This window comes from Oxyura jamaicensis, chromosome 1 (genome assembly GCF_011077185.1).
Source record: "Oxyura jamaicensis isolate SHBP4307 breed ruddy duck chromosome 1, BPBGC_Ojam_1.0, whole genome shotgun sequence".
NCBI classification, from domain to species: Eukaryota; Metazoa; Chordata; class Aves; order Anseriformes; family Anatidae; genus Oxyura; species Oxyura jamaicensis.
Window position 1 is genome coordinate 59166948 of NC_048893.1, and position 24127 is coordinate 59191074.

Consider the following 24127-nt stretch of genomic DNA (forward strand, 5'->3'; position numbering starts at 1 on the left):
GCAATTCTTTTCTCATATTTGGTAGCCTTCTGTCCATCTGTCCATTAGGGAAGAACAATCCAGGTTAAGGACCCATCCTCCCCAAACAGGAAACCAAAAAAAAACCAAGCCAGAAACTCTCCCATTTAATAGAAATAGGACTCCAGGTACTGAAGGCTATCCAGTAGCATTTAAAGCAGCACCTTTAAGATACTTTGTGTATTTTCCCCGTGTGTTATCCTACCTACTATGCACCAGACAGTGGTCATATAGAGAAAAGCTCCAGAGTATAGCTGGCAAGAGCAAAAGGACAAATAGTAAATGCGCTTATATAGATTTTTATGTGGGTATGAAAGAAACTTTTGTGTCCCACTGAGACACTCTTAAGTCTACCACTTTATTTTAACAGCAAAACAAGTATGAGCAGTGGGTCCAGTGTGACAAACCCAGATGAGTGTCTGATGGAAATGCCCAGGTTGCAGCATTGCCCTCAACCAATCACAGCGATCACTTAAAAATATGTGGTTGTTCTGTTTGAGAAACAGCTCTTTCAGATCTTTGGCTAACCAAATTTTAAATGAATTTTAACACATTAATTCAAAAAATGTAAGAGGTGTGTCAAAATACAGAAGAAACTAATTTCGGGACATATAAATATTTAATCTTTATCCTCTGTACTTAAATCATGATTTTTCCCCATGATTTCTTAGTCCACACAAATGAAATCTGTTATTGAAACAACACAGAAGTTTCTACCCTCAAAATTTACAAGACCTGGTTCAGTGCTATTTTTTTTACAAAACTATTTCAATCTTAAACTGAAACAGGACATGGTTTGAGGACAGTGTTCTTGCTCTTTGTAAAGCATGTGGTGAAACAGAGTCCTGGTCCATGAACAGAGCTCCTAGTCGCTGCAGTCAACCATAAATTCTCTGCAAACTAAAAGCCAGCCTACGAAGTACGCTTGCACAGCTGCAGAGGATGCTCAAACGCTTTTTGCCATCTGATTCTTCCAAGCCTGCCAAGCTGCACCATTCCTCTAAGGCTCTCATAAAATGGCCATCACTGGAATCTAAGCATCTGTCCATATACGACACTGAAATTGTTCAGTAGCACAAAGCACTATTTGCAAGGGAAGAAAATGCAATGCAGCGACTGCAACATGGCAATGTTTAAATTACCCCAGGTAGGGTACCCACATGCAAACACTGTTATGCCATATGGAGTCAAAACAGGGAGCACTGACAACTGTAAAACAGAAGATGACATGTGGAGGGAGAAATGAGCAGGGAAGCCATCCGTGAATATGACAAACTACGTGGAAGTGTGCAAGAGAAATCGCTTCTTGCGGAAACAGCACGCCGCTTGTAGAAAAAAGGTATCCAGAAATGAGTCATCAGTAGCTTGAGGCAAAACTGAACAAAACCCAAGAGCAAGAAGAACATGAAAATATCTTTTTTTGTTGTTTTTTTTTTTGACACCCTGCTTAGAGTTTACACCTCTATTTTTCTTGCTAATATGACAGATCACAGAACACTTCCACCTCCCTTCTATATTAAGATTCAGAAAGAATATACACATCTTCACAAATTGCGTTTGGCTGCCATATAATATACTTGGATTGAAACAATGTTTGCACGTCAAAAAATAAAGAACAGTATGAGAATATTCCTTCTCACATTTCTCCAGAAAATTTTGTCTTAAAAACGCCGTGAGTAAAGAGCACAGACACTGGGCCTAGAAAAGCACGTTCTGTACAGTTTTTGTATTTACACTGAAGTGAATGAGAAGACTGAAGAAATTAAACACTTTAGAGTGCTAAAATCAAAACATAAGCAATACAATTTTTTAATTTCAGTATTTTAAAGTACAGAAAGTGGAAACTATGAATATCAAATACAAATTTAAACAAAGCCACTTGTCCTCCCCTAGAATAATCAATGTGAACTACTTATAGAAACTTACAAATTTAAAGTAAAATCAAAACAAAATAAATACTGTACATACACTTTCCCTGCCTGCAGGCAAAAGAGGATGGGAAATACTGTTATGAATTGAAAAAAATGCTCTTAAAGCTGCAGCATCCCATTTCCCAGCCAAATACTTAACACAGTAGTGCGTTTCTGTAAAGAGGAAGACACACATACACCGACCCCTACTGAGCAGACAAGCTAATATTTTCAGGGACATTAGAAGGAAAGACAGAAATTAGACTATCAGAGTAGAAAAAGGAGAGGAAGAGACAAACGGGCCAGCAAAACATTACTACAAAACTAGTAAATATAGCCAAGAACTAGCTCCCCCATTTTTTTTCCCTCAAATTTCACGTTTTTTTTTAAAAAAAGATTTGCCAAAGCATTGGCAGCAATAGACATTTCCCAGCAGAAGTGACAATACATATCAATATAATCTCTTAAAGTGATCCCTTTCATTCCCTTCCCACAGCATGAAACTCTTATGGCTTAATTTATATTAAAAGTAGAAAAAGTCCTTTTTTCCAAACAGAAATGCAGCCTATGAAGAAGGCGCATCCCCTTATCAGTGCTACTTGTATTTCCCATCCGCTGCATGACTTATCACTCTCATGCTCCCACAAAGAGGGCTACTAGGGTGTTTTTTATTTTTATTTTTTTACTAAGGGTTATTTTTTTGGAAAAAATGGATGTCGTAGCTTTTAATCTTGTTTAACCACAAATAGTAAGGCCCTGGGTTCCATTTATATTTCTTCTGAGAAACAGAGGTAGCTCTAGGCTCACTCAGTCCCAGAGGTACAAACAGCTTTTAATGGTCTGGAAGTATTACATGAATGAGACTCTGAAAAGACGCTAGACTTGGTGGTGGGAGTGTGAAGGGATAGGTGGGCACGTGGAGCCTAAATAGGGCAGTAGTTATAGGCTTGTAGTACCAGGTCACTCTAGCTTCAGCTCTGCTTAGTCTCCACAATCGCCAAAAAAGCAGTTAGCAAACTTCATGCCAGCCCTAACTCTGAAACCCTGAAAAAAAATGGTTTCAACATTTGCAACTTCATGGCCGTGAGGATGAAGGCAGCTGATGCCATATAGCAAAGCCTAGGGAAAGCTGAAGCTTCTAAAAGGCAATCATGACACTGTGCTCTCTTATTTTGCTACGAAAAGTAACACAAGCACTTCAACCACCAAAAAAATAAACACAACTTCAAACCCCCCCAAGATTCCCCGTGTGATCAGAAAGCAATAATTGTAACTCTCAACATCTAACCCTTTCAAAATTGTCTTTAAAATGGATTTATGTAGAGTATTATAGGTTGCATAGGTAATCTACCTCAGAGGTCATTAAAGGCTACCTTGTAGCCAGGGTTTATTAGCAAGTCTAGAGGGAGAAAAGGGAAAGTTGCTGGAAGAGTCATTGATATAGTTTCTAGGTGGTCTTTCCATTTTCATGTTTTGGTTGTTTTGTTTCTGGTTTTTGTTTTTGTTTTTTGTTTCTTGTTTCTTTTCTTCCTAGTTGTAGGAACGTGAGAACTTAAGAGAACGGGAAAACCCCTACAATACTTCGTTTCCTACTGTATGGTCTATCAACTAAAAAAAATAAAAGTAGGTTTTTATGTCAAATCCAAGTTCACTGACTTTTCAAAAAAGATCCTCCTCCAAAACGAGTTACCATACCAGGCTTAATTCTCTGAGTTTTCATGTCAGTGCTCCCCACTCCCCATCTCTCCCATCCCAAGTGATACAGCAAGAAAAAAAATAGGGCTTTTTCCCTCCACTACTACAACACAAGGTTCAGTCCATCTACAAAAAGATTGGTGCAGTAGTGTTTTCACCTAGAACACAAAAATATCCCTACAAACAAGTACACAAAACAAGTGAGGTTACCACATCCTCTTCATAAGCTACCAGGAGACTAGACTTTTTTTTTTCTTTTTTTTTTTTTTTCTTTTTTAAAATATTGCTCCTAATGGCAATTTCTTTTAAATTGCTCGTTCTGCGGTGGAACATCAGAGTTAACATCTGCTGGAAGCATGGATATCTGAAGAAAATGGGAATGAACCTCTGCCTGTTGACAGCCTGCGAAGAGACTATTACACAAACTCACAACAGCAACAACAGTGGAGAGCCACTTTGGAAAAAAAAGGTAGAAAACAGAATAAAGAAAGGATAAAAACAAGAAGAAATAATATAAATGGGTCCAGCCATGTCTGTGTTCCAATAGTAAGATACAGATAAATAATATGGATGGTCAGAAAAGAAACTCTGTATAAATCTGTCACATATACAAGAACACTTATTCCATACTTCAAAATTCCTTACTCCAGATTCTATTCTGGCATACTTCTATTTCCGATTAGTGTTCCCTGAAATCTGCCTTCAAGGAGAGATGGCTCATTCCTCCTTCTACTCTCAATCTGCTTGCTGTCCTAAACTGGAAATTTTTGTTCTTAAAAATTATACAGTCAGCAAGAAGGAAGCAGTTTGGTTCAATATGCTAAAGCTAAAACAGATTTCAAAGCTTGGTGGGCAGTAACCTATTAGCTCAAGCTTAAGCACAGAGTATATTTATATGGTATATAATTTTAACTAGCACTGACAACATAGTTTATTTCTTTGACTTATTACCTTGATGAGAACATGTTAGAAGATAGCTAAAATATTCTCTTTTGACTATTTCCATCTGGAAAACATAGCACCTGAGAATAGCAAGTACTTATTGTCACTTTCAGCACCAGAGAGTACCTCTTAGCTTATCTTCTGATTTGTAGCAATCTTTTGTTATGTCCATTCGCAATAGTCTAAACAAGGTTAACAGCTTGCATTAATAAAAAAAAGTAATTAAAAAAAAAAAAAAGAAGACTGAAAACAGCCTGAATGCAGCCAGTGGTGTTCTTCTTCCAGGGGATGGGGGTGGAAGAAATATATACTTTTGTGAAATCATAGCTAGCAAACAAAAAAAGGTTTAAAAAAATCATTCATATGCACACTCACGCACACAGACACACACACATACATTTAAAGTCAAGTCAATATAAAGTTAAAGAGGGGCTGCAAAAAAACAAACAAACAAACAAAAAAACTTAAGTTATAATTTTGAAGCTCCAGAGGAAGTTAGGCCATGAAAACTACCCGATTTATTTGCAGTTGCATTATGTTTTGATGTTTCTCAATTTAGAAACAGGATAACATAGTGCTGAAAAGTTTTGACCCTGCAACAATCAAAACTACCTGACATCAGAACTATTTCCATAAATTTGTAAAGGCATTCATTATCTAGTCTATATGAAAATAACTCTGCACAAATATTCTGCAAAGTCCAAGATAATCTGTTTTTAAATTACAACACGAGAAAACTATTTCAGTATAGAATATGGAGGAAGGAAAAACTGGTTATGGAAGTTTAAATCAGTTCAACAAATTGGATAACTATTCCTGAGAATTTTACTCTTAGGAAATCACTCAAAAGAAAACAAACAAATAAACAACAACAACAAAAAATAGTTGTCACTAGAATATTAATGTTTTCATTTTGGCTGGACCCTGCAAAATGCCCTTTTTCCAGAATCAAGTATTCCCCTTTCTGCCTTCAACCCCAACCCCCAAAAGTTAAATATTTAATTTTATATTACAGAAAAATACAAATTTAAAATCAAAATTATTTACAATAATTCAGAATCAGCATTTGCTATCAGCTCTGAAGGAAGCTTGACACAAATGATCATTCCGATACCAGTAAGCTACTTAACGCTTATATGCGCACCAGTTAAGACTTTTAATTGGCTGTCATGCCCAGCTTTGAAAGCAACACAGATTCTCTTGCCTTCCTGATATTCACTGAAATGTCTGAAGTACAATAATATTTTAATGCTTCTTTCATGCTACATTAAATAATATGCCAAATCTTAAGACCACAATGTATCTTATGCGTTATTACTGAGTAAGCGTTGTGGAAAATGTGTAACTTGACTGAGCTCCCCGTTCCTCCAAGATGTATCGTTTCCCTCCCTCGTACCAACTTCTGAATAACCTGTACAAATGCAACTTCAGGGAGCCTTTTTGCAGAAGAAAATTATCAGAGATAAATCAAACATCACATCAGGAGGAAAAGTATGCACTCCAATTTGGAGGAAAGGGGTGCGGCTTAAAGCAAGATAGCTACTGGACAGACATAAGAAGAATCTTCTGTCTTTAGGAGAGTCTCTTCTAGCCCATCAAATAAATAAATCTGTATAAAAGAGGAGAGGTCAAAAAATAACCAAGCTGGCAGAGAATATGCACTTGCAAATCAACAGAAGCCCAGCCAATAGCTTATAAAGAGCAGGAAAAAAAATAAGATTCCATAAGCCTTAATTTAAAAATAATTAATAATGCATCTCATCCCTATTTAAGACTATAACCTGAATATCAAATTTAGGAGTCCAGAATAATAATCACCATTAATGTGGCTCTCCACTGCACCAAACATACATTATCAAAACAATTAAAAACTTTCACATTCTTAAATCTAAATTAATAACCCCACAAAAAAAGTCTTCCAAATAAATAGGTTTTTAAAATGAATTTAAAAGTTGTCAAAATCTATCAGAAATAAATTATTGATAAACCACCTTCATCATCTTCCCCTCATGAATTAGGTCAGAAACTACCAGCAACATATGATATTCAAGCCCTGATGAGAGACTAATTCTCACAGTCCATGTCTCTCCGAAGATTTCCCCATTCCCGTATGGTTATTGCTGAGCAGGTGTGGCACAGTGAAAATGCAGCATTGGGTTGTGGGTTTTGTTTTTTTGTTTGTTTTTGTTGTTCATCAGGCAGTGTTTTATACGGTACATGCAAGTCTGCTTCAAGCAGAGGAAAAACAGCAGCTCCAGGCTCTGTCGACCTCAATACTGGTCTGTATAGGAAAGACAGCAGTAGTAGAAGTAGCAGCTACATTAAACAAAGAAGCGTGCATGGCCATTCCGGTTCAGCTTCAAGATCTTCCCAAGACGCTGTTTAGCAGTTGCCATTCCTTTCTTTGGACGTTTGCCTAAAAAGATAAATCAAGTACTTCAATGGGGAATTTCAGAACAAATTTTTATTGGCATAGAACAAAGATCAAGAACTTAGAGCTGAAGCACACAAAGATTTCATCTAAATCGCTTTCCCAAAAATGCTGTTCATCTGTCTGTTTTGGAGCAAGCAAACAGGAATCAGAATTCTAAGACCAGCAGGAGTTCCCTTCCCTATACTCCTGTCAGCATCATCATAAATAATGCTATCATACTATTTCCAAATATTTCTAGTCTAAGGAAGGGCAGTGGGTGTGGTCGGGGAGAATTTAAGCCAAGTTCCCTGGATTCTAGTCAAGTAAATAATTCCCTTGAGTAAAACATGCAAAATAAACTAGAAAGTAAAACTAAACGGAATGGTCATCGGTTTTCTGTTTTTTTGTTTGTTTGTTTTAATGGCACAGTTTTTAAACCTTCACTTGGATAAATAAATCTGATTCAGGCCAGCGTTTCAGAGTATTGCAGTGGTTCTCTTTGTTCTGTTCCCTGTAATATAATGAATGCACGACAGATAAACCTGCAGAGATGCAACGCTAACAATGACAGGTTCTATTACCCAAGCAGTCAGTCAGATCTCTTTCTTCCCCTCCTCCGCACATTCTAAGCCAATATTTAAACATCCAAAGGATTCCCAATTTTCTATTTTTCCTCAAGGTCTAAGCCTGTCCGCTTTGCAGTTTCTGCATCTAACAGCTCTTTTTGATGTTTACAGGGTTATTTTCTCAGATGCTTGTTGTCCCCCCACCTCCCACCCTCCTTTCCCTAGCAAAAGGACAGCAGCGATAAACATTACCTTTTGTCGCCTGGTTACTGATAGGGGGTGGATTTGATGCTGGCCTCTTCGTTGGGTGAAGTGGTATAGACAAGGACGTTTCACCATATGGCCTGTCGGGGCTGAGGCTGCCATCACTCAGCCGGCATTCTCCTTGAATTAGATTGGAGTCTCGTGTATACTTGCCATGCTGAAAACTCAGGCCATTGTTGTGGGCTATACTTCGGTTTTCCTGAACTTTATGATTAGCCTCCGATGCACCCTCTTTCTTGATATATTTTTGTGTTTTATTTGTATCCTGGTGTGGAAAGGAGGAGAGGAAGGAAAAGAAAAAAGTGGAAGTTAATAGCTTCTGGATTCAAATTCACTACAGCTTTTCTAATCCCACTACTGTATCTTTGAAAAAGAAGATGCAACTCCACCAGTGTCACCAGTGTCCAACCACTTTATGATTCCATCATTTCCTTTAGGACAGATTCCTCTTAAAAATAAGATATAGAATATAAGTACAGTATTAATATCTCTGTACAAGCTTTTTCATATTCACTTAAGGACAATGCCATAGATTATTACACATACCAGCGTACTCAATTTTTTCTACTTTCTGATTTTAGTTTGCAGTAATCAAAACAAATGCAATTGCTGTCAATTAAACTGGCCATTACAGCAAGCCATACCATAACCATTGACTACTTAAGCAAGTAACTTGTTTGCTTTCAATATACAGCTGATGGGACAGCAAACACTAAACAGGGAATCACCAACTGTAAAGATTGTTAAGTAGTTAGATGTTCTTAAAAAAACTACAAAGCATGCAGTTAAAATACAGTTATTAAACAGCACTGTTATTTTGTAACTTGATTTGTTCTTAATACTTCTAGCATATACAGCTTTAGAAACAGAGACAATTATCAAAAAAAAAAAAAAAAAAGAATTTAGAGAGTAAGACAAGCAACCTTTCATTTATATATTCTTTGCTGGATTCCATCCAGACATCAGCAAGCAAAAATATTCCTACCTGCTGGCTTTCAGGTTTTTATCAGTTTGGTAGTATCAATTTCCTAGGCATTTTTCAAATTATTATTATTTATTTACTGTTAACACTACTGACAAGTTCCACTCATTCTGATGCTCTAGGTGAGAATAACAAGTAAACAATATAGTTCTTCCCCAGTTAGACTGCATACAAATTCAGATTTTGTAATATATTTTTTTAAGATACTGTACTAAGCATCTTTATGCTAGCCACCATAACAGAATAAAGTTTGAGGAAAAAAAAAAAAAAGAAAAAAGACCATGACAGAAATACAATCCTCAGTTATGAGCACCACAAACATCTATTATCAGCTCTGCAGTATGTAAAGACCTATCCCATCATACTTACTTTCTGTGCCTACAACTTTGCGACCTCTTTTTCCTATAAAAATATGCTCAAAACGTTTAAAATATTGCTTTACCTGAGGGGTAATCCTCGAGGCTTCATTCATGTGTCTAGCCCATGATGAAGTTCCCAATTGTCTTTCTTCTTCCTTCACAGACCTACCTAAAGAGAATTTCAACAAGCTTAAACTTTGAAATCAGTAATTGGGAGTACAAAATCAATTATACATTTGAATAACTTTAAAATTAATAAACAAAAATACAATGGATTTTTTTTTTCCTAGATAGCAAATAAAAGCTGTCAGATCTGTTTGGCTCTACATACTAAATTGGAAAAACAATTTCACAATATAAATAGAACTAATTAAAGATTTATATACCTCCATAAGACAGTCAGACAAACACAATCATTCAAGTTTGAAAGCACTGATGTTGAGGACAGCCTACTTTCTTTGCTACACTACAGTGTTCAGCTTTGTTACCATGGTTTTTTATCATGGGTAGCTCATAGAAAGACCAAGACTGTCTTTCCTTTACAGGCAGTGTTTTCTTTCTAAGTGCTGATGGGCTACTCACACACAACATATGGAACAAGATCTAAGCCAACAGCCTATACTAGAAGTGTCCACACTGATAACATATGCTGTACAGTTGGCTTGTAAAATTGAGGGTATTCCAAAACATCAATTCAATTCAAATTTAGAGGTGAATACTCTGAAACCAAAATATTTTGCAAAATATGGCTGCACTAAGAGTTATGTAGTTTGATCTCCTTCACCAGTGATATATACTGGTGATATATACTACATTAGCTGGATTTTTCCCCGTAACGAACTATAGTTGCTACATTTTAGATTAGTGGCTAAAACTACATTGACAGCACACCAAAGTCTTAGCTATTGCTGAGCAGTGCTTGGACTTTTGCCTTCCTACAGTGAGTAGGCTAGGAGTAAGCAAGAGACTAGGAGAGGGCAAAGCCAGGACAGCTGACCTGAATTGGTCAAAGGGATATTCCCTACCATATCACATCATGCTTGGCAAAAAAACTGGGGTAGAGGAAGGAGCAGGAGCAAAGGCTGTCTTCAAATCTGTTTCTCAGAGACTGGTGGGCATCAGTCTGCTTGTGGGAGGTGGTGATTCCCTTTGCACAACTTGTTTCTTTTTCTTTCACTTAGTGAACTATCCCTATTTCTCCCCATTAGTTTTCCCACTTTTGTTTTTCCCCACTTTTGTTTTTCCTGCTCTCTCCCCCATCCCACAGGGCAGGGGGAGGGAACAAGCAGCTGTGTGGGTGCTTAATTGCTGGCCTAAGTAAACCTACTACAATAATAGTAACCTAGACATAACATTTGTAATAAAGGTATGAAGACAGTAACACACTGTGTACACCTGTGTGTTTTGGTCCTTGTTGTTTTTTTGTTGTTGTTGGTTGGTTGGTTTTTGTTTGTTCAGGTTTTGTTTGTTCATTTATTTTCTGATTTTATATACTTGATTGGTGGGTTTTTAAGGACCTACAGCTTAAGTTATCAAAATATAGCCCATGACATCACATCAGGCTTTTCTGTTTTCTACTTAAACAAAAAATGAATGTATTGTTAATACTTTGACCTAGCACCCTATTTGCTGGTGAGGTTCTATTTGTTTCACATGAGCCAAGCTATAATCCTCTTCCATTTCCTTCTCATGCAAAGGATTTTCACACAATTTTTTTTCCCTCGCTGTTCCAAAACCTGAATTTGATTCCTTTGAGGGAATTAGTGTTAATGTTCTGTTGTCTGTCATTCCCAAAATTCATTTAACAGATGCCTGTTTTCCACAGGCACAGAGACATCAAAATGCCTCTGACAAAAAAGTTACTTCTGAATTCTCCTCTTCAAGATTAGATTCTCCTTTAATGTACTGCATTCATAGCAGAATTTCAGGAGTAAAGCCAAATGTGCTTTCCAAAATACATGAAAGCCATCAAGCAGATTCCTGTTGATATCGAAGTAATACACATGCTATTAAAGTTGCAACTATGTAGAGGCTGTCAGTCCTTTTTGAAGGAGATTACACTTTCTGTCTAGCCATAACTTCCTCACCCTGTAAGGATGCCACAAAACTTCTAAATGGCAACATTTAGCAGATGCATTTTGATGACCTCTCAAGCTAAGTTTGTCACCATTTTATGAAGTAACTTACTTTTTATAGCAAAATCAAAACTAAACCAAAAAAAAACCGCCTTTTAAAAAGATGTCTGGTTTACTTAAAAGCTTGACTACAGATCTGAAATATTTAATATTTATTTGTTCAACAGCAGAGAGCAGCAGCATAATTAATTCAGGTACCTACCACATTCCATTGCTTTGTGACTCTGAGATGGCTGTCTGTCTTTATGCCTACTTCTGGGATAGCTTCTGTGTTCCTGAAGAGAGGTTCTTTTATCTGTGCAGTCTGTGCTTTGAGTATGACCTGGTAAACATGTGGTATAGTGCAATCCTGCCATAGAAAGCATGCCCTGAATAGCTTCTTCTTCTGTACTTGTCGAGGTAGGACATTCCCTAGAAAAATACACGAGTATTAAGCAGTAAAAAACAGAATCCTATATTTCTCCGAATGAATGATTTTTGCATTCATATAAAGAGGAACCATAAATATTTGAATGAAAAGGTCTATCAGTAATCTATAAACGAACACAGACAATATTCTTACTTTTTATTGGGAGTTTCATTTCTGGATGGCTTCTGAGAAGATTGACAAAGGTCTCTTGTGACCTTAGAGTCCTCTTTGAAATTTGATGTTACTTCCTGTTTCTCTTCATCACCTGAGCTTTCTGACTCCTCTGTGGAGGAATCCTTCTGCTGGAACAAGAGAAAACAGCACACTGAAAGGTCATCGTGCCTCCTAAAATAGAGATGCTACTTTAATTTATGCTAAATAAAAAATCTAAAGCTTCTGGGTCCATCTTTACATATATATATATATGCATTTATATATATGTGTGTATGCATAAATCAGAATGCAATTAACTTGAATAGAGTAACCGAGATGTTATATATCCAAGTATTGCAATACTGAGGGATTACATGCCCCAGTAATAAAGCAAGCATCTCCAAATCCAATTTCTTCCAGAAAACACTACACGTATTATACCATGCACAAATCATTGCATTGCAAAATTTCTTTAAAGAGAGTATTGACTACTCTTTATCTTCTATATTTGAATTAGAGGAAAAAAATATGGTTCCAAGGACCTGCCCAGAGTGATGTTTATTAATTATGACACACATGCTGTCCCAGGTAACCGTTTCTCGTTCCTGCTCTCACAAATGCAAGGTAACTTCCATCAGCAGTATCTCTATGAGTGGCAGAAACTCTCCGGTAAATCCAGAGCACATCTTGAACAGGGATATAGCAGCTGTTGCCACTCTTACAGTGGCAAAGCCTCATTTCATGAATGGAAGGGCTTTTCAACTCCTGGTGAGATTACATCTTGTATGAGCAGAACCTTCCCAAAGGTGGAGCAGCAATATGCATCTCAACGTACCTTTAAGTGAAGCAAGAGCTACAACAGATACAATCTTAACAGTAACACAGACTAATTATTTACAACATGTACAGAGAGTAACACTTCTTTTCAAGCCAAAGACTATACGTAATAGGCCATAAAAGGTTTCTGAATGGAAGATCAAAATGTGGAGGAATCATAATCCTTCAAGACTGCTACCACTATCCCTGTCATCAAAACATAACTGGAATGACTAAGTCAGTGCAACAGATCACCAAGGGATGTTTCTAAACAATAGCTACATTCCTAAGAGCATCTTGTTAATCCTTGACACTTGTAAAGTGACGTAAATGAGCAACTACATTGTAACTACAGTTCAATGTTAAAAAAAAAAAAAGTCTTGTTTCACCAAGATCTTCTCTACAATATAAAAACATAAAAAGGATTTACAGGAGCTACTGAGATGCTTCATTTTGGATATATCATTACAAAAAAACAAAATTATTATGCTAAATATTATTAGAAATCAGGAAGCAGAATATAGTAAAAATAAGAAAGCAGTTGCATTAATACAAAACATTCTACTCAATGAGAGTGATCCAAATGTGGCTACATGCTTATGAAGAAAAATGTTTAGTTTACTTGTAAAGTAATCACTACAGTCTAGGCCTTCAAATGGAATATCTCCATTTATGAGCAGTCTAAATCACCTCATTAGGGTTTAGCCAGTTAAGATTATTAAAAATTTGAAGGTTTAAAGGACTGTTTTCATTTAACCATTTTCTAAAATGAAGCAGTGTGGTAGACACTTATAATTCTAATGATGAAAGTTGCATTCATTATGGAAGAAATGAACAAAGCAATTATTATCTAACTTTTCTCAGCCTTTGCACATTCCAGAACAGGGTCATCCTTTGCCAAACCCACCTTAGTGGTAAACAAGATCAAAATATTTGGCTAAAAATGGCACATCTTGCCATTTTTTCCCAGTACTAGAAAAAATGAAGAATGAGACAGAAGGGTAGAGTTTGAAATAGCATCTTGAACAAGAATTAAATATTTTGTTATTGCCCAAATAAATTTGAAGTTAGCAAAAGTATACTTAATTGCTTTGTTAACTTTTGTGACTTCTTCTAGCTATACCTGTGTAGTGCAATCAGGCTCAGATTCTTCTGAATCAGAAATATCAGAGTACTCTGAGGATCCATTCCTGAGTTCTGATTTCACACTTTCAAAGAACACTAGGGAGAGAAAAAAATAAAATATAAAACAACATTTCTTACAAGTAATATTTAACAATTATGATGGAAGTAAAGAACACAAAATTCACATTTGATTTTTAACAGCCTTTATAAAGAAAGCACAACCCCATACTGATCTGACTCATGAGTCAAGTTTCCTCAAACTCTGAGTTGTCTACTGTTGACCAATCAATAGCCTTGTAAACTGGCTCACTAGATGAAGCCAGTGGAAGAGAAATAGAGCAGCAGGAGCACTTTTTCTTTTCTCTCTCTCACAGAACACAAGCCTCACAGATGGCAACACTGACAATTAGAAACACCTCAGTCGATTCTCAATTCCTGCTTTTGTATATATAGATTGGAGTAAGAAGAGTGTCTCAGGAAGAATGGAGTAGGCTTCACTAGCTGCAATTCTACAGATTACAAGTAATCTTCAGTATCATTCTTAGACTCTTTAAACCTGAAATTTTCTTGTTTTAAAATAAGAGCAGTCAGAGAAACACTCATCATAGAAGTCAGAGGATATCAAATGACTTAAAGGTAAAATGTATATATATATATATATATTGTTGCATTACTTGCAATTTTCCTTTTACATCACAGTTCACTAGCAATATTCTGAATGTTTAATGTCACTGCAGAGCTGTCAATCGAGTTAAAATGAAGACCTGTCACAGAAGCTTGAAATACTATTGTGATGATACACAATATACATGTATTGGTTTTCATCCCATTGAGAACTGAAAAAGTCGGGGTGAAAAGGAAATACCAACCTTAGACACTTTTTGCTAGTAGTAAGATAAAGTACAACCAGAGAACAAAGTGTCAAAATAGACAGAAAAACAATGGCACATGACACAATAATCTATCAAAAACATCCATCTAGTAGTCCACATGGTTTATTTTTATAAGCGCTGAAGGCACTTGAATACGAAGTAGCTAAACTGCTCTCACAAGGATTCACTTCTTAAGACAGCTTATGTTCCAAACCACTAATTGTAGGTGTTCAGATTCATCCAATACTGCATACCTACGTCCATGCTGCTGGCTGAAGTCTTGCTTAAGTACAAATTAACGGACGACTATAACATGCAGCTTATCTAGCAAATATGCTTTGGACAAAAGCTATGACTCAGTAAAAAAAAAAACAAAACACGAGTTTATGAATGTTTGTCAAGAAGCTAGTGGATAAAGAAGCACTTGAGAAGTTTTATGTTGCTTTTTTAAAAGTCTCAGCTAGGAAACTGAAACAAGTACCATATATTAAGTACTAACAGAGATCAGAAATTAGCTCTGAAACAAATACAAATATAGTTAAACTGTTTTGCTTTTAACAATTTAATATGCAGCTACATAAACAGAATGCAACAATTTGTAATTCATTAGTTATGTAAGCATCAAAGATGTACCTGATACCCTATTTGTAGTAGGATTTTGTCCCTATTGTGGACTGTGGCAAAGCTCATAAACAGGCAAATGTATCCCAAGTGACAGCACTGTTTTCTAAACACTACATAAGCAGAAATTTGTTAAGAGTCAAAAGAAAACTAAGAATGAAATAGAGTAACAGAAAGTGAATAAAATGGAACCAAAATCTAATTGAACTTAAGGTAGTATTAGAAAGAACTATGAGGGATATCCAAACACAGTAAATGAGCAACACAACTGTAAATTAATTTAGGCCAAATAATGTTCAACATATGACAATAAATATTCAAAATGACTATAGCTAAAAAAAAATAAACACCACCACCAAGGGATTTCTGATGATAGTTTAAGTCTTTGGCTTAAGGTAATAAAAAGACAAACAAGATTCTAGGATAAGCATCAGAACAGATAATACAGAGAATTACACCATTATATAGCTCAATTTAATTCTCCTTTGGAGTACTGCATTATACCTTTTTCAAAAAAAAAAAAAAAAACTGCTCTAAAGTTAGAGATGATTCAAAGGAAGGGGGAAGAACAATTAAGGACATGAAACTATGCTCACAGGTAGAGCTTCAGATCTTAGCCAAAACTTAATGTGTAAATAGTGAACCACAATTTTAAAAAATACAATTAATGAAGGCTCCTCAGGAACTACTGTCTCATGGAATTGGAAATGCCCAATTATTAAATCAACAATACTATAAAGAAGTAATGCAAGCCTTCACAAATATCTATGAGAAAGCAAATGATGTGGCAAGACAGAATAGGAACGGGACAAGTACATAATTAGCTAAATACAGATAATACTTAGATTTATAGAAGTAATGCTAACACAGAATCTCTTACTTCAGAAGCCATCTTGCCTTCTCATAGAGATTAACTGATACCCTGCTAAGGAGAAACAAATTATTTGTCATCTAAATATTACCTGGCAATATGATCTAAACTGAACTGCTAAAGCCACCTAACATTGCTGAGGCATTTCTGGTTCATTTGAGGCTGAGTACTAACATATATAACAAACTGTATTGAGTCTCAGGTTTGATCCAGTTTGGCTGCGCCAATATTCCTACATTCAGCCAAACCATTGACCCTTCTTTATTTTGCAAGGAGTGGACAAAGCAATCAGAAAATACCTGCCCAGTTTTCTTTCTGCCTTATGTTGCTCATAATGCCACACAAACCGCCAAAAAACCCCCCCCCCCCCCCCCCCCCCCCCAAAAAAAAAGACTACCTGCCCTTTTCATTTGTTTTCTTGTTGCTGTTTTCTACATTCCCTCAAAAACAACTCCTCTTGTTTTCTCACCCTTCACATACAGGTCTCAAATACACTTACTGACATTCACAAGTACACGGGACCCCTCTTCTCTTTTTTAATAAATGTAATTTTTTGTAATTGAGCTTTTAAAAAAATCACTGTAGATATATATATTGTTTTTTCTTGGGTGTTTTTGTTGTTGTTTTCAGTTTGTTTCCATTACTTTAGTAATTACTGTTATTACCTTATAAAGAACCAGTCTACCCTCAAGTAAAGTTATGGCTCCACATGATACCAGAGACTGTGAAGAATACTCTAAAAATTCTGTGAATGAAAGCAGTCATTATCTATAAGATCAGGCTAACCTACTGTGAATTCCCCCCAAAAAAAATTAATTGAGGAAAAAAAAAAAACCTTAAATCACCTTCCCTCCATCCAGGAAAGTATCTTGCTCTGTTAAGTGCCATGCTATACCTTTGTCTCTCTGATAACACTGGGTCACCACTTAGAACCAAAATCTTGGCACGACACACAAAGCTGTATAGTCTGACCTGTTTAAAGGCATCTCTCTATAGACTTTGCCTCTTGGCCTAAATCCCAGTAAGAACAATGGAAGGCAGCAGCCTTTTATAGAAACAGGTTGTTCCATTATGGAATTCTCTGCAGAAGAAGAATTTCTCCCTTTCAGCAAACCTTCACTTACGGCAAAATAACATAACCAGAAATAGGTGATGTTCCCTTAATAGGGACACGTGAAGACTTTCACAATTCAATCACAAATATTAGTGAAAGTCCTGAGTACTCAATTTCTGGAAGAACAATCTCAACATTTGCTTTTAGTTCTAAATACATTTCTTAGATTTAGATGCAAGCTGCCAAATTCTAGCTGTATCAAGAGCAAAGACTTTGAAGAAAATCTACAATTTCTGTATATGATTGAATCTTCAATGTAAATGTAGAACTTAGTTTAATTTTTAAAGTGAAATAACACAACATTATATGTAGCCTTCACTCAACTAGCCATTTGCCTTTTGAACACACAAGGGACGTCTTTCCTGTGCAGATTTTTAAATCTTGTCCTCTGTGACCTTTGGAAACGCAGTCAACAGGGATTACAAATTGCTTTGTTAGTGAAAATAATTAAATATTTTATCCAGGCTGACAATGGACTCATAAATGTTGTTACAGATGTACAGGAAGCCAAGGGAACTGCAAGTCTCTAGAGGAGTCTTGTTATCTTACAAATGTTGACCTCAGTTTCCTAATACATATCCTCTGAACCCCTGGTAAGCTCTACTGTGAAAGGATGTGACTTTTTATAATTCAACGGAAAGCTGAACAAACTATGTCAAGAACCAATTTGTCAATGTACACAGATAGCATTATTAAAAATAAGCACTGAAAACGGGTATTCTATATTGATACTTCACTAATACACTTTATGATCAGCACTGTTGAACACTTGGCAGGAAGACTTGAGGCTACAGAAAGGCCAAGGAAGATCAACTCCTAGTGATGGATGGTTTAGATATAAAGTATTGGAAAAAGGGACTGAAGTGTTTTTACATACAGATAATGATAAATTCTCCCCCAACCTTGCACATAGCTGCAAAGGTTGAAAGTGTAAGATTTTTTCAATGCTAAGTTATGTTTCTTCTCCTGTATGGAATAAACCTGTTCATTAGCAAAACATACACAATCGTATGAGCAAGTATGTAATCACCAACTGGAACAGAAAAATGAAAGGTGAGTTGGGCTTGAAATTACCTGCATTTTACCTTTTATTCTCTAGAGTGAATGATATGAAGCAATTTTGGTCAAAAAATCAGCACTCTCATATTATGAAACAAAACTACATGAACAAATATCTTATACTCAAATACTCATCTACAACACCAATTAAACATCCACTCTAAAGATGCTGTATTCACAGTATTCAAGATGGCACTAACATAAAATGATGAGTTTTACCTTTCAACTTTATGCTGTTGTTAGCTTCTTCAGTAGACCAATAATATTTGACAAATCTATTATTGTAATTTAATGCTACTTCACTGATCTATTAGTTTATCCTCTCTATACTTAGGTAAAATTTCAGTAAGACTTCACAATAATTAGATCCTACTCAAGGCCATCAAAACATTGAACTGACAAGGCTTAGAGAGAAGCTTACTGTTCAGTGGTTTCTGGGCATCTGTATTCCCTCCTCCTTCAAATCCTGAGGTCTGGACTTCTCTCTTAACAGTCGTCTTTTTTGACCTTGTCCTGTCATCTTCGTCTTCACTATCTGCCGTGTAAAGACTTCGATCTGTAAATGGGCGTCTCTCATCTCTGTCTCACAAGAAAAACAACATACTATTCTTACAAACCTGAAGCAATTGTCTTCTCTTCCTTAATTATTTATAAGTCACCCTTGAGATAGTAACAGTAACATTCTCTTATGCTCATCTCTTTGTTCTGAACTGCACATATTTCCATTTTGTTCCCTGTACTACTGTCACTACCATAAAGATGCAAAGTTTGACACCATATTTTTAATGAGAATCACTCTAATACGCTAATATAGTGACCTAACCGAGCAATTGAATGAAACGCCATAGCAAAGGAACATGTAAAGCATTTCCTCCTCTTCACTCCCTAACTTGGCTCCACTAGGGGACAGCAGACACAATAGACAAGACATTCCTTCTATACTCCTAACATGAATCTTACTTGTAGGAGAGAACTTAGAGCTTCACAAACAGAAAAGAAAATACTTTTACTAAAAAAAATAGCATGTTCTGGTCCGTAATGACTAGGAACAAGTGATACACAAACAATGCTTTGTACCTAATTATTCTTCCATTTGACAGCAGAAGGCGAAGATCATTGTCTTTTGTTCGCCATTCAGGTACTGTAGAAGATGGCTGAAAGGGCTTGTTAAATCTCCCATTCAGTTTCGAGTTTGCTGTATCCTAAAGAAGTAAAAGCAATGTTGCTTATTATTTATTTCTATAAATTAAATTGCTTTTCCTGCACTCCACAAAAGCTTAAACTCAGCACCAGGACAGTTACACATTTCTGATAACCAGCTGAAGAAAGCTCAAGAAAAATATGTTCAGATGTAAAAAAAACTACAGACTGCATCTTCTTCCTTAAATCATCTACAGCCCCCTGAACCACCTGCAATAGCTACAATATGTCTATAATACTCCTTTTGGATTTTCTTTGGAGAAGCTGGGACAGGGACTGATAAAGCAACTCCTGGATTGGACATCTGGTCCCTGGAATTAGTCCCCAAACTTATGCATAGGACAGCAAAATTATTATGGAAAGTAGCCTGCTGTAAGTAAACCCCTCTTAGCTCAAAGCAACTCGTGTCTGACACATGCTCTGAAATAATCAATTATAGACTTATGTGCCAAACAGAATATGTAAAAGAGTGTTGCTGCTTAAAAAAAAAAAAAAAAAAATTCAAATAGTATTTTCCTACATTAAGTGGAAATGGCTAATGCTCCTAAGCATTTTATTTTAAAAACAGCTTACAGCAATGAACGGCACAGGTCAACTATTTGTGCTAAATTTCAAGCTCAGCTTCGTCTCCTTGGGGCCTAAATGCAAGCCTCTTATTCATGTTTTATGAAGTTCAGTATGAGGACAACTTTGTATTTCTCCACTATCACAGCTAACACATTCATCTGCATTTCTTGTTCTCAGAAAGTTACTTATTTCCATATTTGCGTTCTTTTTCCCATTTCCGCTTCATTTTTTTTGAAAATAACGTCATCAAATCTGAAAAAAAGAATATTTCAAGAGACTACATATATTTCACTCATTCTCTCTGTGATGCTGTTGTAATACAACTACACAGTTCGCTGTCCCACAATGGAGACCAAAGGCAACCTTAGGCTTTCTGGTAGGGAGTCATAGTCATGCAGGAACTAGGAGCATGAAGGAAAAATGAGGCTAAACAAATTACAGTAATTGAACCATAACATACAGCTACTTAAAAACACACAGGGAAGCAAGTCTGGCCTTGAGCTTCACAGAACTGAGGTTTTGCAAGCTCCCTTTCTGAACAGAACTGATTCAAAGTAGGATTTGACAGCTACAGCTGTCTTATTTCAAAAACTATACTTGCAGTAGGTGAGATTCAGGGCACTTTCAAAACCAAAATGTTGAAGGAATGTCCACAAAAGGTATCAAGGAAGAGAGAAATTTCTATCAGGAAAATCTGAAAGAAAGAAATTGAAGACCTACCCATGGCTCATATAGCCAAGAGTAGTAGCCTGTGTTTTTATGCATATTTAAATCTTTTCCCTTTCAACAAAGATTAGCAATTTCTTATGTTCTGGTTTCGCTTTTCTTTCACGTAACATAATACTTGCCTCCTCCCACGGTGACATCTCCAGCCTTTTCAGTACCTCCCTTGTGTGGAGTTCCAAGATGTCCAGGTTGGAAGGAGTTTTGGTAGCATGGTCTCGCAGTTTCCTCACCCTTCGTCTGGAGTGGTGAGGAGAAGCTGTTTCATGTGAAGACCGTGACGCTGCACACACACCGAGAATTCCCTGAGTTTTAACTGGTTTGTTGTTTTCCTCCTTTAATTAAAAACACATATTTCAGAACAGTCACATAGGGACAAATCGACATATTTAAGTGCTGCTGCCCACTCATCTAATGGAATGTAAGTTATACAAATAAAAATTGTAGACCTTTTAGTGAAGTACTACATATTTGCTATGGACTGGCCATACAAGCCTTAGTTACACAGTTCCTCTTTCCTATTTGGGGCTTTTAACCTCTCCCGTAACAGAAGTGCAGCACCAACATACAAGGTAGGGTATACGTGTACTGTACCCAACAGATCACTATTCTCTTCAGATTTCATAACTCCCCTCTCCATAGGCAAATGTGGGAGTTTTCGATATTAATCGATATTAAAGAATAAAACAGGGGGGGAGGAACAAAAGAGTTGACAACCAGATCACAACTAACAAGGCAGTAGAAGAATGCAATACAAACAGAATTTCAAATGAAACTATCAGCTATAAGTGGCATAAGTGGTAACATTTTAGAAATATTGATCTACAAATAGTTTCACCATTAAAATGTGTGGATTTTTTTTTTAAGAATTACATAAAACACCCTTGTTACACATTTTATCTCAAACACTAAAAGCATTCTATTTCCAACAGTTTTCCTCTTGATCTTCAACTAGAAAATGAGAAATGAAATTTATCATTTTTCTATGAGAAAATATATTAAATATAAATAAATATTTACTTTGAATAAAGAGGTGTATAAGGTCAAATTAATGCATAGCTACTATGGAATGCTCAATTCAAAAAAAAAATTCAATGATTTTCCTGCAGACTTTAGGGTTGCCTCTGTTCTTACCTCTACGGAACGAATCACTTTTGAGAGCTCTTTTATGAGATGTCCAGGCCTAATGTTGTCTGGAATTTCAAAGGCATGTTCTGTTACAAGCTGTATGCAAAGGATGGAGAAAAGGCAATTATTTATTTTTTTTTCCCCTCCAGATAAAAGCGGTAGTAGTACAAAATAAATGAAACTACAGGAAAAAAAGTTTGAAGGGAAGAAGCCAGATTGATTTCTTTTAGTAATTACAGCAAACTACCAGGACAGATGCATAAACACGTTGAAGCTTCACGTCCAAGACTTAGGTGGAGCAGATATCCTTCAGTGTCTGACAGTCAGGATATACAAAGGTAGGCTCAAGGTCAGCCATCCCACAGCTTCTCCTAGAATCTCTAAGAATCTAAGGAAGTGGTCATACAGAGCTATCCTGATAATCACTTACATCATTTTATTTCTCTGTAATTCACTTTTTTTTTTCCCCTTTAGCATGGTCAGTATGGAGTCACACTTAGCAAACTCAGAATGTTGAGTTTCAAAAAAACCTAAAGGCTAACAGAATTTCACTATGACAAAATCTATTCTTAATGGTAAATCAGGAATAGCAATGAGTAACCAACAAGCAGATTCTGGACATCTGCCTCACATTTCACTTTTTAAACAACCTCCTTAACTTATTTAAAATGTGGAAGGTTGGAGAAAGCTATTCAAAATCATTCCCTATAAAAACAACTTGGGACACCATAATAGTTTATGTTCCCTTTAATCCTCTGAAATGGTATCAGAGCACAGACAGATCTACTATATATTTACTACTAATCTGAGCAAGTCCAAACACTCTACAGTTAGATCTAGTAAAACAAGTTTAATATTTTGTATGTACAGTTTAAATGTGCCCCAAGACAACTTTAGTTAATATTAAACAGACGAAACACTCGCTCATAGACCGGAATGACTGTCATGAATTCTGGTATCCCCTTAATTGACTATTTAAACAGAAAAATGTCTCACAAACACTTTCAGCTATTCACACTTCAAAAATGAGGTCCAGCAGCAAAATTATTGCTAGAAGCAATTTGATACTGTAAGTACATTTCATGAATCTGGCTTCCTCTCAGTCATTTAAAACCAACCAGATGTATAACTTTGATATACTCGTTTCAGTGTCATTAATGATACAGGGAATATTAAATCTGATGCTATTATTTACAATTATTCATTCTCCGGTGCATCACCTCTACACGTTCACACTTGGGAACACAGCACCTCTGGCACCAGACAGTGTAATTGTTCCAACAAATCAATGGTTATTTTAGGACCTTTCTAGTCCTTTCTACATAAGAACTCTCCCAAAAAGTCTTCCTGTCCATGAGGACTTCAAGAGGAAGAGACTCTGATGCAATTTTATAAAACACTGACTGGAAAGTTTCTCTGGCTTAAAAATACTGGCAAGCCTTACTAAATCAGCCATAGTTGAAGAAGAAATACATTATTTTGCAAGTAAAATCTGTAATAACTCTTTGAACAAATTAAATTCCATTGGCAAACTCACTTGTTTGTTACTATAAAAGGTATCTCTTTACATCAAAGCTTTTTCAATTAAGCTGTGGTCAGAGTAATTATGAAAAAAAAAAAGTCCATCCAAACAACTAAAATATGCCAACAAATTCAAATTGATATATCAAGCTAACAGTTTGACAGCAAGAACAGATGGGCAGGAAATTTGAATAACTAGAGATGCCATGTCTAAAAAATTATCATCATTATTAAGTAACTAGTTTTAAAGTTGCCTCTGCATGCTGACTCCTGGAAACTCTTTGGGACTGAGGAATTCTCTTTTAGTAGGGTGAATAGTGGCAACAAAATTGACTAAGTATATCAAGTGTTAGAGGTAAAGAAAATAATGGAAAAAACTGTAATACATTCAAAAACTTCAATAAATCATTTTGTACACATTGAAAATAAACAGTCAGTCGAGAAACCTATCTTAAAATCAAGATTTACTAAAAGTCCTGGTAGGCATAAGAATCCACAAATCTTTGGAAACTAGCACTGAAATTAACCATCCTGGTACCTGAAAATATGAACATAACCAAATGCCCATTTGGGGGCGGGAGGGGGGTTGGAATTCACACACCTCCCCTCCTTAAAACAGCTATTAAAAAAAAAAAAAAAAAAAAAAAAAAAAAAAAAAAAAAAA

At 36.1% G+C, this 24127-nt stretch overlaps 1 protein-coding gene across 2 annotated transcripts in view; it reads right to left on the reverse strand.

The window, feature by feature from the left end:
- Positions 1-767: 767 nt before the first annotated feature.
- Positions 768-24127, reverse strand: part of KDM7A (lysine demethylase 7A) — a 64775-nt gene continuing 41415 nt past the window's right edge. Inside the window, exons 11-20 of one of the 2 annotated variants that reach the window (XM_035342579.1) lie at positions 21949-22038; positions 20940-21149; positions 19402-19526; positions 18746-18903; positions 13786-13883; positions 11847-11992; positions 11487-11695; positions 9233-9318; positions 7797-8073; positions 768-6981 (exon numbers count right to left, since the gene is read on the reverse strand). In XM_035342579.1, coding sequence (XP_035198470.1) covers positions 6887-6981; positions 7797-8073; positions 9233-9318; positions 11487-11695; positions 11847-11992; positions 13786-13883; positions 18746-18903; positions 19402-19526; positions 20940-21149; positions 21949-22038 — 1494 coding nt within the window. In that variant the 3' untranslated portion in view covers positions 768-6886. Of the gene's footprint in view, positions 6982-7796; positions 8074-9232; positions 9319-11486; positions 11696-11846; positions 11996-13785; positions 13884-18745; positions 18904-19401; positions 19527-20939; positions 21150-21948; positions 22039-24127 lie in introns of both variants that reach the window. The other variant, XM_035342571.1, reaches the window with a different exon arrangement.